We start from the raw sequence: 15,332 nt of genomic DNA, 5'->3' as shown, positions 1-15,332 counted from the left end.
CAAGTTTTGAAAAAATGTAATGATTTACGCAGTATAATATGCTCCTAAATTATTTCAGGGTTTTAAACTACTGGAAAGAGCTAACGTTTGCTTATTTTGGGCTCTTATATGTATTTTATTACTTAAGAAGTTGCTTCATGTTATCGTGTGATTTGGTTAAAGAGAAACATTTGGGAAAATTCTGAATTTTTCAGTAGCTCTAAAAATTTTGAGTATAAATCAGAAATTTTAATATGTGCATACTACAATTTTACTGTCTGTTAAGTGGAAATATTTTATTATTTTGTTCACTGATCTAAATAGAGAGAAGTATAATCTTAAAATATTACTACTTGAAAATACAGTGTATTTCTGCACAGTTGTTAGTTTTCAGTCCAAAGTATGATTGTAATAAACACTGGTAAGTGTTAAGTAAATTTGTATGGTTTTAGGTGCCCCACTCGTGTAATGCAAAAGAAAGAAAACTGTGTGTAGGGCTTACATATGTTGTATTTGCCTGATTTTCATCACTATGTCAGATGCAGGAAAATGGCAAAAGCAGCAATGATGAGGTGGTGAAGGAATTAATATATGATGGAAATGTTAAAAACAACAACAACGACAAAAAAAACTTGAATTTGTAGAGGAGACATGGCTCAGTAGTTTCAGAAAGTAACGGTCTATCAGCATCTCTTGAGTTCAAATCCCATTGGCATTCCTGAGCTGCTGAGAATGGTTTTCCCCTGGTTAGGAGAGGGTCTCCTACAGTGGTGGGGGCAGGAATGTTTAAGGCATTTTGAAGGCTTCAGATGTTCTTCATCTGAAAAGTGTGTCTGCATTGTCCTGAGGGAGAAGCAGAGGTAGCTAGTCAAGGGGGTTATTGTATTACTGTAGGTTTTCGGAAGCAAAGCTAGGGGAGGTACAAATTACTTACAGTAGCAGGATTGAAATACTTAAATATGGGGTTCATTCTTATGGTGTAAATAGCTGTTCATAAAAATATTGCTTTTTGTAGATCTAAATCTCAGGGGAAACCACCTGATTTCTGGTGAGCAGAAAGAACTTCATGAGTAGAACGTGCATCCTCCCTTCAAACTGTGATCCTGATCAAGTTGTCCTTTCCTAGTTGTTCCCTTGCTAGAGCTTCTTTCGTAGGTGGCATATGGAAAGGTTTTTCCTGATCCGTGCCCCTGAGAAGGAAGTGATTTCATTATTCAGCAGGCAGAATAGTTGGAAGGAGGGATATAAACCACTGATGGGCTCTTATGAATGCAGCATGTATGGTTAATGCGGAGCTCTTCCATCTCACTGTTCACTCAGTTTGGGTGAATGGAACGTCATGGCTAAAGGTAGGATGTTAAAACTTGATTAAATTGAACTGAAAGTAAAGACTGAAATGGGAGGTAGGAGTAGAGCGAGCAAAGTAGACTGTGAACTTAGGAGGAGGAAAGAACAGGATCAGGTGAGTAGATGGAGCTACGCTGAAGCCCTAAAAGAAGAAAGTATAAAAGATACCTACCTTCTGTTGAGAAATGCCAAAGGCCTCAAAAAGAAGAAATGGGGAAACACATGGGCAGGGGAAGTAACTCTGGTGGGGAAAAAAAAATAAAATAAAAGAAGCAGACAGGTATGAGATAGTCTTCCTAAGAGGACTTAAGAGAAAATGTATTCTCAGCTGTATAACTAAATGGAAAAGCATGGGAAGATGGGAACTGTTTGCAGCCCCAAGAATTGTTAGTGGCCTCCTTTGGAGTTGCTGCAGTTTTTGAGACATACCTCTGTACTTGCTGCTACCTGTGTTTGTTGTGGCTGTGGGGACCAGAGAAAGCACCTCCGTGCCATGAGTACAGGGCTTCCAACAACATGTGGACACGTAGGAAAACAGTGACCAGAAGGAGAGCTGCACAAGACCTCTAGCTGGGTGTTAAAACATGCACAGTGGTAAACAATGCATTTAGCTACAACATATTTTTATTAATAATGAAACATCAGATGGGCACAAGGCACAGTAGTATTCCCTGGAGACTTTCACTATTGAACTGTAGGAATGTTGGCAGAAATTGGAATAGAAAGGAAATAAGTACCATGAGAAGATAACGTGCTTATGTCTCGTAGTTTAAACAAACTGGAAGTAATAATTGCATTAACAAAAATGATTGAATGTGTTTGGTGTGCCGTTTCCAGTTGTTATTGTGAGGTGATGTAACACCACCTACTATAGGCATAGTAAGGTATACCTTGACTAGATTTGAAAATAAAACACAGCCAATATATAAATTTCTCCCTCAGATAAACTAAGACTTATACAAATTATGTTGACTGGTACTTGTTTTTTTATTCCAGAAACTATTTGCATGCATATTCTTTCTCAAGTTGAGGAGAAAAAAAAAAAGTAATAAATAAAATATTGCTACTTAGATGAAAATACAGGAACATGAAAATGTATTGGTACGGTAATTTTCACCCTGTTGTTTTTCACTTTTATGTCGGTGAATGCTTTTTGAAAGCAGCACGGATGACTCCTAGAAAGTTCTTATATGTGGTGCCCTGCATAATAAATGTGAATTTGCTTTTCTTGTCTGTCTAACATAACTGTTCAGAAATAACCCTGAGATTCCTCAGGTCAGTAGGTTATAGACTGTAAGTCAGTGTACGGTGCACACTGTACCTTTATATCTTTCACTTCACTGAATTGAAAACTAGGTTTGATATCTACAGACATTGCTGCCACCAATCTAAACAGACCTGTTTTTGTTTGGGGATCAGTATCCGCTTTTGAACAGTTACCGTTGCTAACGGAGAAATGGAAAAACAGGTCAATAAAGTCCTTGTTGAGATCTAGAAAGTTGTAACTCTTTCTGGAGTTATGAAGAGTTTATTGATGGTATCAGCAGCGCAGGAACTAGTTTGCACTGAGCAGACTATAAGGAAAGAGCAGTGCGATGTAATTGTCTGGCCTGTCTGGGAGACTTTCCCTGCCTCTACGCTACAAAATTGCCCACCTGATAATGGAAAAAAGGACAAAATCTTAACATGTAGTTAAAATATTTTCTGTATGTTCTTTAATGCAAATGTCAATCATCTTAACCTTTTTCCTTGCTGTACGCTAATTTTTCTCCTTGCCAATTAGTAAATGTTGGATGTCAAATTAAGTTAAAATTAATGGCAAAGGCAAATGTTGCAGTTATTAGCTCACAAGTGTTTTTAGCTACTAGTACGTAGACATGCATTCCAAGCGTTGCAAACAGCTATGGATTACCCATCAAATGATGGTGAAGATTAATGATTGGCCTTTTAGCTCACTAATTTAGAACAATTTCTAGTAATTAATTTTGTATTATCAGCTTTACAGTTGCAAAGGCCTTAAGGAAAATAAAAAATGACTTTACTTAAGTACATTTAAGGTTTTCCAAGCTGATAGTAGTCTTCTCAGTTGTTGCAGGTTTGCAGGTCCTAATGTTTAATACTTTTATATATTATCTCTGTCTACTTGTATTTAATAATCTCAATTTCTGTTTAATTTTACATTCTTGATGATACTGCTTTTGTTAATCTTAAGTATTTTCTAATGGGGTGTATTGTTTGGCTTCAAACTTGTGTACTTCATAAGTGCTATGACACAAAGTGTGGGGGAATTTTGTTCCATGTCTTCATTGTAGTACCACTGTATCAAGCCAAATAACAATTCAATATAGTAAGCAGAACTGTTTAGACATGCTTGTTGAAAAGTTGGATTTTGCAAATCAATGTTTTCTAATTTTTTTGTACAAAGAAAACCCCAAACTTGACACACAAGTTAGAAAAATGCTGTCGTACAGGTAGTCAGCCTTATTTTGTATATCGCTATTTTAATTTGAACATTATTTGAAGCACACTGTTCAATCCATTAATTATGAAATGATATAAATCTTTCTGATGTTTATGGTGGAAGTAGAAATGGCTTTCGTTTTTAGGTGGCTTTTTTTGTGTGTGTGTGATGTGCTCCTGTAGTTCTGTGCTTTCTAATTTTCTTTCAGTGTCACTCTCCTTGCGGTTTCCTGCTTTGTTCTTCAATCAATATAGATTCTCATCAGATTATGCTTGGATTTATTTGCCCAGAAGTTTACATTGCCCATCTGTAAAGATAACAGTTGTCTGTATTGACCTTCTTGCCACATTCTTTTTGGTAGTAGCAATTAACAATCTTGAAGAGCACAGTTTGGTTTTCAGAGTGTTGCAGGAGGTTGCTCTATAATGCCTTCCAAACCATTGTTCCCTGTTTCAGATGAGACTGTAAAATTTTACTGTGTCCCTCTATCATGCAGTGTATTTTCAACTATTGACTTAACACGGGCAAAGAAGATGTGCTGCAAAGTTGGTTGCATCTCTAACATAAGCAGTCATTACAATTCATACTTATTTTACAACAGACTTTGCTGGAAAAACAAAATTGCTCAGCTTATTGCTTATGATTCACATGTTAACATTCAAAATTAATACAAACACGTATGGTACCACTCTGACTTCAAGCACATGTAGGTTATTAGGAAAAACAAAGCATGCAACAGGAAACTCTCCTGAGAGAGAGTAGCATGGGATGATTTTGATTAAACAGTTGAAAGTATATGCCAACAGTGTTCTCATTTGTTGACTCTTTTTGAAGTTGTTGCAATAAAGCTTTTTAGTAATTGTGGAAATGGAGGAATCAACAGAGAGAGGGAGAAGAGCGAAAGCTGGCTGTAGATCAGCTCAAGTTGTCAAGTTTTCTTCTACTCAGTAAAGTAATGTATTTCACCAAAAGTATCGTCTTTGCCTAATTCTGTTTTTGAACATTAATGTCTAACATTGCTTATTAAGATCTACTTTGGGTTGTTTTTGACATCTGGGCTTTGGTGCAGTTCAGAGGGGATTTGGAAAGAAGTATTTTTGAAATTAGAAACAAGCAAGCAAACCAAATCTAGTTAGCAATACTCAGCAATCAAATATTTTGTAGATCATTGTGCCAGGTGGATGAATCTTTAGTTTTTTGTAACCATTCACTTTTTTGTTTGTATATAACAGATATGAAACTAGTATGGAAAGACTTTTTTTCTAAAACAGAAGGAGGATTTCCCAGTTCTGTTACTAGAGACTCAAGTTTCAGTTATTTCAACTTGAGCAAATAACATGCTTCAAATAATGTGTTAGTAAAGTATACTGCTCCTACAGTACATTAACATGTCTGGAAAAAATAGTTTGTTAAAGAGCTAACATTAACAACACAACTTGCTAAAAATATTAATTATTATTAATATTATATTTTATTTATAATTTATATTCATTATTAATATTAATTACATTTATCATTAATTAATAATATTAATCCTTTCTGATTAACTAGAATTTCTATTACCTTTTCAACCTGCGTATTTAGCTTTTGACTACTGCATTTGAGAATTTAAATAAGAAGAAAATGTACATTCATATTTAATAAAATGTACTACTCAGTTGTTTAAGGAAAATGTTTATGATGAAGAAAACAGTTTAAGAGAAACAAAACAATATGCATCTGCAGTTTATATGGGGGAAATGTTGAGAACTCAGGTTATGGTTTCTCAGCTCTCTCAGAATAAAGGGAATAAATAGGCATTTCTGATACAGGAGAAAAATCTAAATATTAAACAGGTAACTCTGGATAAACTAAATTTTATAACAGAAAAATAAAAGCTTCAGTTAAGCAGTGAGATTTTTTTTCAGCACCAAGTTATTCGTTTGGGCAAATGACTTTTGTCAGTATGTATACAGAGCGTTTTTCTACCTGGATTTTGTTTTGTATACATAAAAAATATTTGCTTATTTATAGGCTGTCTCACTTTTTTTTTTTTTTTTAGTCAGAGTGAATAGTGGTTTGAGGCAAAATCCTCTGCAGAATTTTAGGTATCATTTAACAGTCCCCAGGACTCTTTGCTGCTACATTGTCAGATGTTTTTTGTTTGTAGTTTTTTTTTTTTTAATATAAATTGCTTAGAAAAGATTATTTTTCTTTGCCAGTTGTTGAGAATGGTTAAAGTGCTAAAATGATGTGAAAGTTCAGCCACGATAAGTGCCCCTGTTACTTATTACAAAGCATCCCCTCTTACAAAATGTTGAGATTATCAGCTAACTCAAATCTGGTAATTCTCTGGATGTTATATTGTTGCATTTCTATTTGCATCCTGTACAATTAAATGAATGCAAGTAGCATGGATAATTCAAATCACAGATGACTGATATTATCAAAGGAAATAATACCAGTGTTAATTACAAATATTAAACTTCAAACGTTTTAACTTCTACCAGGAATATTCTCTAAAACTGAGTAAACATCTTAGTTCCTGTCCTTGGAGTCATTCTAGGATTTTTTCCTTAAGGTACTACTTAAGGAAAACTACTTAAGTCAGGAATATCAGATACCCTTAAGAGATTCTTGCTGTTGGTTGAAGCTATATATGCAATATGAAATTTATTTTTAACCTTGTATTAAATGTTATCACGAGGACAGCATCCAATACAAATTTGTGGTGTAACTCCATGATTTGAACAATGATTTTGAGTTTTTCAGAGTAAATGGTCATCGGTATGTAATTTTTAATGTACTTCCAACTCTGTTCTTTTAGGTAACTTTTGAAATGCACAAAGAGAGTCTTTCTCAAATGTACAGGGAATACCAAGAAAAAGGAGGTGAAGAGAGTGCAATAGGTCCTTCTGCTCCAATAAGAACAATTTCCGGAATTAGCAAAGGAGCAGAAATCGCAAGAAAGCAACAGTGTTTGGAGATAAAAGAAGCTGCTGCTGCTGTGGCTTCTTCTTTCCAGGATGATATGGAGTCCACTACTGAAAAAAGTGAGTCTGATGGTGACCTGCAAACACATTCAGTGTCCGAACAGACAACGGAGGAAGACAGGGAGACTGAACAGGATTTAAAAGCAACGCCTAGTTCAGAATTTTCTCCGGAGCCAGAAGCAATAAACCCTAGCGTTTCAGAAATTAGTAGTGGACTAGCTGAAGCAATTGAAGATTCTCTGAGCAAACCTCAGGAGCTTACGGAAGAAACAGTAGCTGCTTCATTGGAAATAAAAACTACTTCAGAAGGAGAAACTCCTGCAAGTCCAGAAGGAGTGGAAAAATTAACAGTAGAGATGGAGGATGAGGATGACTTTGTTGATTTGAAAGAGGAAAGCAGTGTGCCTTTACCTTCAGAAGAATTTGCAGAAACAGACAAAAAGCATAGCTCCAATGAAAATCAAGTGACAAAGCAGGAAGAAGCGATAGAGAAGCAATCTGAATCTGTGCTTTTAAAATCTCAGGATAATGTTGGCATGAATGGGAAAAAAGAAGAACTGGCATTATCAGAAACCGCAAATTCTGCAGCTCAGGAAGTAGCGACTCAACTGGATTCAGAAGGGAAAAAGAAACTGGAAGAAAAGACTGTTCCTAGTGGAAAATCAGCTGAAAAAGGAAATGCACATGTAGCAGAGCCTGCTGGAGCATCTGAAAAAAGAATTGCTAAGCTTGATGTTTCTAATGTTGCATCAGATACAGAAAGACTGGAACTGAGAGCCAGCACATGCCTAGAAGCACCTCTGCCCGCCAGGTCCATACCTGAGGTAATTTCTACCTGTCTTTTGTGTGCCTAGCTTAAAAATAAAAAGAGGTGGACTTTTTGTGAGTTATGTAAAGAACACTTTCAACCCTTAATTAAAACAGCTGTAATTCTTATTAATTTGTGTACTGTGAAGTTTCTAAACTTGCATTCTTTGTCTAGCCACTTACGGATGTTGGTGGAGTATTTGGCTAGCTGTATCTTTTATTTGTGTCACTGCTTCCATTCCTAAGTTCGAAGAATAGAAACATTTGTGTATTTTGGCATGATTTTATTTAGAAGTTTTCTGCTTTTTTACTTAACTTTCCCTTACCTCTTTTCAGTCTGATCACTTATATGCACAACTGTTACAATTATTGATAAGCAAACAGTACTTGTGTGGAAAAAAGCAACACTAAAGTTCTATGATATCCTGATGGAACTTGTGAAAATATTTTTTACTCTGGCTTCTCTGCAGGCACACAAAGTACATATTTTTGAAACTAAAACTTGATGTGGTTATCTCTGTCATGTCAGCCTACGTTTTAATGCAAGTGCGAGTTGAAATGTGGGCTTCTGTTGTCTACTGCTGTGGTTTTCATGATTTTCACCGCTTTGCATGGTTGAATGGTCATGTATCTGAGTACTTCCCTTCTGCAGAGATACCTGCTAATGGATGCTCTTCATTCTGCACCATTCTTCCTTAAAGGAGGAAAAGCATTGTCTACAGCAACCTATACTCCCCCTGTGGTAAGGTTGAGTTGCTGGTTGTGTATGCCTAGACTGACAGGTGTGGTAGTGCAGCTGTAGACTAGTATTTGTGTAATAGTTTGAACTTTATTTGTAGCTATGTGCGAAGTCTAAATGTGCAGTATGTATACTCTTAATTCTGTGAAATGCCATTCAGTGTATGCCATAGAAGCCAATAACCAGGGTGTGGGGATTTTTTTTTTTTGTCTACGAATTGTGTATTCAGAGCTCAAGACAGCAAGATTCTTCAGGACAAGAGCTAGCTGCTACATCAGATGGACAGAGAAGAGACTCTAGGTCAACTGTGTTCCGTATTCCTGAGTTTAAGTGGTCACTGATGCATCAGCGCTTGCTCACAGACTTGCTCTTTTCCATTGAAACAGATATACAGATGTGGAGAAGGTAAATTTATGTGCTTTCCATGGAATGATCTAGACAGGCATTTCAACAGTAGTTAACCTGAGGTTTTGTTGAAACTGCATCAGAGTCACTCTTTGACTTTGAAGTCTGTACATCTGGTATTTTACTCAATATTCAATAACCTTATTTCTTCTGTGGCCTATACCCAAATATGCTTAGATTTTGTTTAAAGACTCTTTACAAACCTAAATGTATATTGGTGCAGACCCTCAACCTATATTTTGGCTGATCTTCTAGCCACCATTAAGTCCTGATGGCAGTCCTGATGATTTCAAGTGGACCATGATTTTCATGTTCCTGATAAAGGCGAATCATCTTTTACACATATCTAAGTATGGACTAAAAAAAATTCTATCCCAAATACATGTACTATTTACTACTTCCATATTTACACAGGTCATATTGCTGCTTTACTAGGGTTCTGTGAACAGAAGTATTCTAGTTATATGCATTTAAAAATGAATTTGTAATTGGTCTGGAATGTAATTATCAGGATGGTTTTAGTAAAAAACAGAAACTTTGAAATCAGTAATAATTCTGCATTTTTAAGTTAAGTTTACTTAAATAAAATTGTCTATTATCAGCTTTTAGTACTGAATGTCAAATTTAAATTGAACTGTATAACTGAACTGACCTAATAAAAATGAATGTAGGAATGAATAAATAATTTTTAAGTGACTGAAATACAATTTAAACTGAGGTGGATTTTTGTTTGACTGTCATTTTAAAGTTGTGAGTAAATGAACTGCTCAGGACGTCCTCAGATATAGCTAAATACGTTTCTAGTGTAGGTTTTGTTTGGAATATGTTTCCTTTTTTTTAACTGGATTCGTTTGTGTTTTGTTGATTTTAATTTCTTTGTCTTAATATTTAATAATAAACCTTTTTTTCCAAAGATTTAAGTTAAAATCTAGTTTGTACCTCCAGGAAACTATTGTATTGATGGATACAGTGATTTTTGCTATAGCAGATAACCATAGAACCAGCCTAGAATGCATCTTTATCCAAATAATGTTTAAGCATGCATCTTGATGTTTTTAGCAAGCTGTAATCTGGAGAAGTTTAAGAACAGAAGGGAAAGGTGTTGATAGGTTTAGACTAAGGTACATCAGTTGAATCTTCTGGTGATATTTGCTGCCCTATTTCTAGCTATTTTATTTATTTTTTAAACAAAGATGCTAAAATACCACAAATAAAGCTGTGTTCTGCAAGTATTTTTGTGAAACCTGCTTCTTTGTTTTGGGCAGCCATTCTACAAAAACTGTGATGGACTTTGTGAATAGCAGTGACAATGTCATATTTGTACACAACACAATTCACCTCATCTCTCAAGTGATGGACAACATGATCATGGCTTGTGGTGGTATATTGCCATTGCTGTCTGCTGCCACATCGGCTACTGTAAGAAATTTCATTTTTATTTTAAAATTTCTCTTGTGGGTATACACCATTCTTTATGTAGTATATTAATTACTGTATCTGTCCTTTTGGGAAACAGGAATATGAAGGGGGTGTTTCCACAAATATCTTTCCTTCCTTTGCTATTTCCATGCTTTCTCTAAGATAAATTGGGTGTCTGCCCTTGTTGCCTGATGAGATAAAAAGAAGTCGCTTAGCTTCATTGTCCCATAGAGGTCTGGAATAAGATTAAATCTCAATACTAGTGATTGTTTCTAGAATATGATGAATTGCTACTTTTGAATTTGACTGAAAACAGACTTCCAACATACATTTTTCTTAATTTGATATGTACGAATTATCATCTTTTTAAAGAAGTAAGTGTTGCTTGCAATTTTTTTCTCTGTGCAGCATGAATTGGAGAATATTGAGCCGACTCAAGGACTTTCAGTAGAAGCATCTTTAACATTTCTCCAGAGATTAATCAACCTTGTGGATGTGTTAATTTTTGCAAGCTCTCTTGGTTTCACTGAAATTGAATCTGAGAAAAATATGTCATCTGGAGGAATTTTGCGACAATGTCTTCGTCTAGGTAAGTAAATAAAACCACTTAATAAGCATAGGAGCTTGCTATCATGAAATAGTTAGCTACTGATAGCTTGTTTTTTATTTTCTATTTTTTAAGTCAAGACTAAATTGAGTCTAAGATGCCTTGGGATCTCTTACTATTTTATTATTACTCTACTCTACAATGCATATGCATGTTTTTTTTTTTTTTTCCCTTTAAGTTTAAATAAAACATGATTGAAGTAAGTTTGGTAGCCTGACTGTTGTGGATGTATGTTTTCATTTTACCCATGAAAATATTTTTTTTTTTTCCAAAGTTCCCTAAATAATTGAGACTGATAATACAGGAGCACTAAGAAAAAAGAAATCTTGTACCATGTATAAAAACGTGAACATTCACAGGTTTACCTTAGAGAAGAGGTTTAAATCTTGTGTTCAGTAGGTGAAGGAATAGTGAAAATTGGAGATGTAAACTTCTAAAGGATTCAAACTGATTAGTAGCTGTATCCAGAATTGTAGTATGTTTGTATCTAATAGGATTGAATAAAAGTGATCATTACTTAAAAATAAAATAATAATAGTAATAAAATCACAATCTGCATCCAGTTAATACAGGAGAGTATTCATGCCAGTTGCATGCTGTAAGATTTTGCAATGAAAAGTTTAATTTGCATGAGTGCCAGAGCAGCTCAGAGCAACAACAGTAACTAGCCTTCCTCTCCCTTTCTAGGCAATTAAAACTTTGTGCAGGTAGAACAAGATTTATGGGATGCAAACAGGTATAGAGGTGGGGTAGTTCTTTTTTCCTTTGAAAATAATATTAGAAGACAAAACAGGTACAATTTGAAGCTTAAAGAAAAAAATGTCATGTAACGTAAGAATGTTTAGTCCAAGAGCATTGTGAAACAACTATTGACATGTTTCACTAGTGTATCACTTCTTTCTTCCTTGCTAGTCTGTGAAATTTAGCTTCTTCACCTTCCCCAGCTCATGAGATTGAATGCATGGTAAAATTTCAGTGAGGGATGAAAAAAGGATGTAATAATGCTAACTTAATAACTTTGAAGTATTCATTAGATATAACTTATATGTTGTAACAGTTTAGTATTAATTATTGATGTATTTTGAGTATTGTTTTGCAACTATGTAAAACTTCTGGAAGCAAAATATTTTTACTGATGTGCTTAAACTTTATAGCTTAAGTAATAAACAGAAGTATTATATATCTCTGTAAGGGATATGGAGAATACTGTTTCCCAGGGTAATTCCTAACATTTCTTTTCCCTTCAAGTATGTGCAGTAGCAGTAAGAAATTGCTTGGAGTGTCAACAGCACGCACAGATGAAGCCTATTGGAGACCTTGCGAAGAACCAAAAAACAATGCAGGGTTTTACAGGAACAGGAAAATCCACAGCAAAGGTAAATATGTGCTCTACAAGAGCACATTGTAGAACACCAAAGTTAATAATCATTACTGTGTGCAGAGGGATAGGCTTTTAAATTTATAACTGTACTACTGATACTTGAATAGAGCTGAAGAACATGAACACATTTAACCTTCCATGGTGAAATAATTTTGTCACAAGAAATTTCAGATTTCTGTTTTCCCTTAAAATATGAAATGCATTTGTGATTTTGTTCTTCTAGTTATGTTAATATGATGTACAGTGGGGATTTGTACATGCTTGATTGTTCATAGAACGATTTTAAAAACTGATTTTGAAACAATTGCGCTTTTTTTAAAATAGAGTCCAGTGGACATTGTGACTGGCGGAATTTCTCCAATACGAGACCATGACAGACTTCTGCAGGACATGGATATTAATAGACTTCGAGCAGTAGTTTTCAGAGATATAGTGAGTTACAAATTATGTTGTACCTAGACTTCTATTCGCTACATGCTTGCTGTGTTAATGCAGTTGTCTGAACTTGAACTGACTCTCTGGAATTCTGCCTATGGCTTTCAAGACTCATGTATATTAAATATGTTGTTTCTAGTACAAATATATTCTTTCACATGCTGTACATAGACAAATTGTTTATATATACTATGTATCAGGAAGATGTTTATGTATACTTTTTGATGAGTATCTTTCTAGGTAGTTATGACTTAGAGGCCATCTGTAATTCCTTTATGTCCCCTCAGAGGAATCAATTTGGGTGTACGTGCTGTATATATGCATATGCTTTTTTGGCTTGAATCGACTAAAAATAACTTCGCTGTATGTCAGCAACTTTATAGCTGATATTGAGGAAATTGAGATTGATTGCTTAAAAAAAAATCCTCTGTAAGCAAATACAGTAGCTACAATGGCTCTGAGTCATCAGCCACAAGCTGGTATGCTAGAACTTAGTTTACAATATTTAGAGTATTTAGCAGGTATAATGAATGACCCAATGGCTTTTGTGCTATCCAGAATAGTTTGGATAGAACTATTGTTTTTCACATTTACAGGCATTACTGATTGAAACAAACTTCATTCAGTACAGTATCAGTGTGCAAAAGAGTAATGGGTAGTTAATCGTCTGTACTGGCGGCAACTAAAATAATCCTAACAATGCAATTTTCAAATTGAGCACATCTTATATTCTCACTTTTTTAGTTTTAAAAAACAATAATTGTTAGGTCTGTTCACATCAGGCTGCATAGGTCTTTCCTGTCTTTCAGTAGGAGCGACTGAGTACCCTGAAGAGGCAGTTGGAATAATTCACGTTAAAATGTTGTAGAAAGATTTAAAAAAAAAATCTTGAAAACCTTATACCAGTAATGCCAATGCGTATTTGCCTCATTTGTTCAAATTTAACGTATTCTACATCCAAATGGACAATCTGAGGATGAAATAAAATAACTGGAACTTATTCCACTTCCTTCACTGATGTATAATAATTTAGAAATACTTTTTCAGTTTTCTTGAGTACACTTGCCTGGTGCTATTTCAGCAAATGTTAATATCTTGGCAAATATGAGTAATCATGCAATAGAGGAAACACCTGTAAATAAAGGGGACCTAGTCCCTGCACTAAGTGTAAGCATGTAGTCAAAGCACATAACCTTAGTCAAAGTTGTCATATATGAAAAATGAAGGGATTAGTGCCACTTGAATACAATTGCTGTATTCTCCAGCTTTATGGGTGAGGCAAATTGTGACTAGAGAATATTGTTCTTCCATTGTTGACATATCAGCTTACTTTCAGTCTGTTTATGGTAGCGCTGGGCATACTTTAGAGAAAAATAAGCATGCTGCTGAAATTGTAATAGAAAATCTGTGTGTGTGTCCTTTTCTACAGGAGGATAGTAAACAGGCTCAGTTCTTGGCTTTGGCTGTTGTATATTTCATTTCTGTGCTCATGGTTTCAAAATACAGAGATATTCTGGAACCCCAGAATGAAAGAAGACCACCGAACCATAGCCAGTCTTTCAAGGAATCAGAGAATGAAAATAATGGAACTTCTGCTACAGGTGAAATGGTCGTTATTTGGCTAAATGTAGTAGTGTGGCTTATGCATCTTAAATTTCTGTAGAAGGCCGCTTCAGATTGTACAGAAATATACGCTTTATTTATAACCACCTAAATAAATAACATGGAAGTATCCCATTTCCCTCTTTCTCATCTGAGAACAATCTTATAAATAGAGGTGTGTAATCTCACTGAAGTAGCTAAGCATTCGTGAATGCTTACTGCAGAAAAATTGCTACCTTGCTTAAGGTCAAGCATGCATAAGCGTAGACTGGCAGTTTTTTGTGTCCACTGGAAGACTGCATTTTTCTTTCTGCTGCTACTTGTTAGGGCAATCAATTCATTTTCATTCTTTGACTGAGTCAATATTTTCTGTTTCTTTTGTCTCAAATTTTAGATGTTGAAACTTTTTATGCTTCTTAAATTGGAAGGATTTTCTTCTGTTTCAAGTTGCATATTAAATATTTAAATACTAAATCTGTAGGTAGGCAAGTGGAAATAGTTATAACTGTTATTTCCTTTGTCACCTATTAGTGTTGCTTTTTTAGGAGCATTGTGGTGAATCCAGTCGTGTTAATAATGAACTTCAAATTTGTTCTCTGTCTTTGGTATGAACAGATGTGGAAAACCCATCTGCTGCTCTCACTGCTTCAACTTCAGCCTCCACTGAAGTTTCAGAAAGTACAGCATCTTTACGAAGAAGGGACTCTGGTCTTGGGGAGGAACCAACTTCAGGGCAAACCAACAGTTCAGGTGGTGGTGTTGAAGCAGGACCTCTGAATGTCAGTGCAGGTCCAGATGCTATCAGTGAAGTACTTAGCACTCTCTCATTAGAAGTAAATAAGTCTCAGGAGGGAAGAAATGAGACAGAAACTGAGGATAGTAAGCCCGCAACTTCTGTGCCAGCTGCAAAAAATGTTAATGTAAAAGACATCCTGAGAAGCTTGGTAAGCACACCAGGTGATGGGACAGGAGTGGATCCTGCTCTTCTGCCACCAGCCTTCCTTGGAGTACTTGGTGATGGAGGTGCTGAGCATCATGTGCAGTTCCATTCCTTTGACAGGTAATGTAACTTCTGAAATATTTGGACTATTTCAGTTTGGTTAAGCTATCTGGATGAAATAGAAAACAAATTACACATAGTTTCAGCAGTTCTCACGTACAGTGTCATCTAGTACTTA

At 35.3% G+C, this 15,332-nt stretch overlaps 1 protein-coding gene across 3 annotated transcripts in view; it reads left to right on the top strand.

The window, feature by feature from the left end:
- The window catches only part of LRBA (LPS responsive beige-like anchor protein), a 391,035-nt gene that overhangs the window by 66,022 nt on the left and 309,681 nt on the right, over nt 1–15,332 (top strand). For all 3 annotated transcript variants that reach the window (XM_068680931.1, XM_068680932.1, XM_068680930.1), the window contains exons 23-30: nt 6,594–7,583; nt 8,535–8,710; nt 9,976–10,129; nt 10,538–10,718; nt 11,985–12,112; nt 12,442–12,549; nt 13,982–14,153; nt 14,770–15,214. In XM_068680931.1, the coding sequence (XP_068537032.1) occupies nt 6,594–7,583; nt 8,535–8,710; nt 9,976–10,129; nt 10,538–10,718; nt 11,985–12,112; nt 12,442–12,549; nt 13,982–14,153; nt 14,770–15,214 (2,354 nt within the window). The remainder of the gene's footprint in view (nt 1–6,593; nt 7,584–8,534; nt 8,711–9,975; nt 10,130–10,537; nt 10,719–11,984; nt 12,113–12,441; nt 12,550–13,981; nt 14,154–14,769; nt 15,215–15,332) is intronic.

Source organism: Anas acuta, chromosome 4 (assembly GCF_963932015.1).
Source record: "Anas acuta chromosome 4, bAnaAcu1.1, whole genome shotgun sequence".
Lineage (NCBI taxonomy): Eukaryota > Metazoa > Chordata > Aves > Anseriformes > Anatidae > Anas > Anas acuta.
This window is presented reverse-complemented; position numbering and strand designations above follow the sequence as displayed.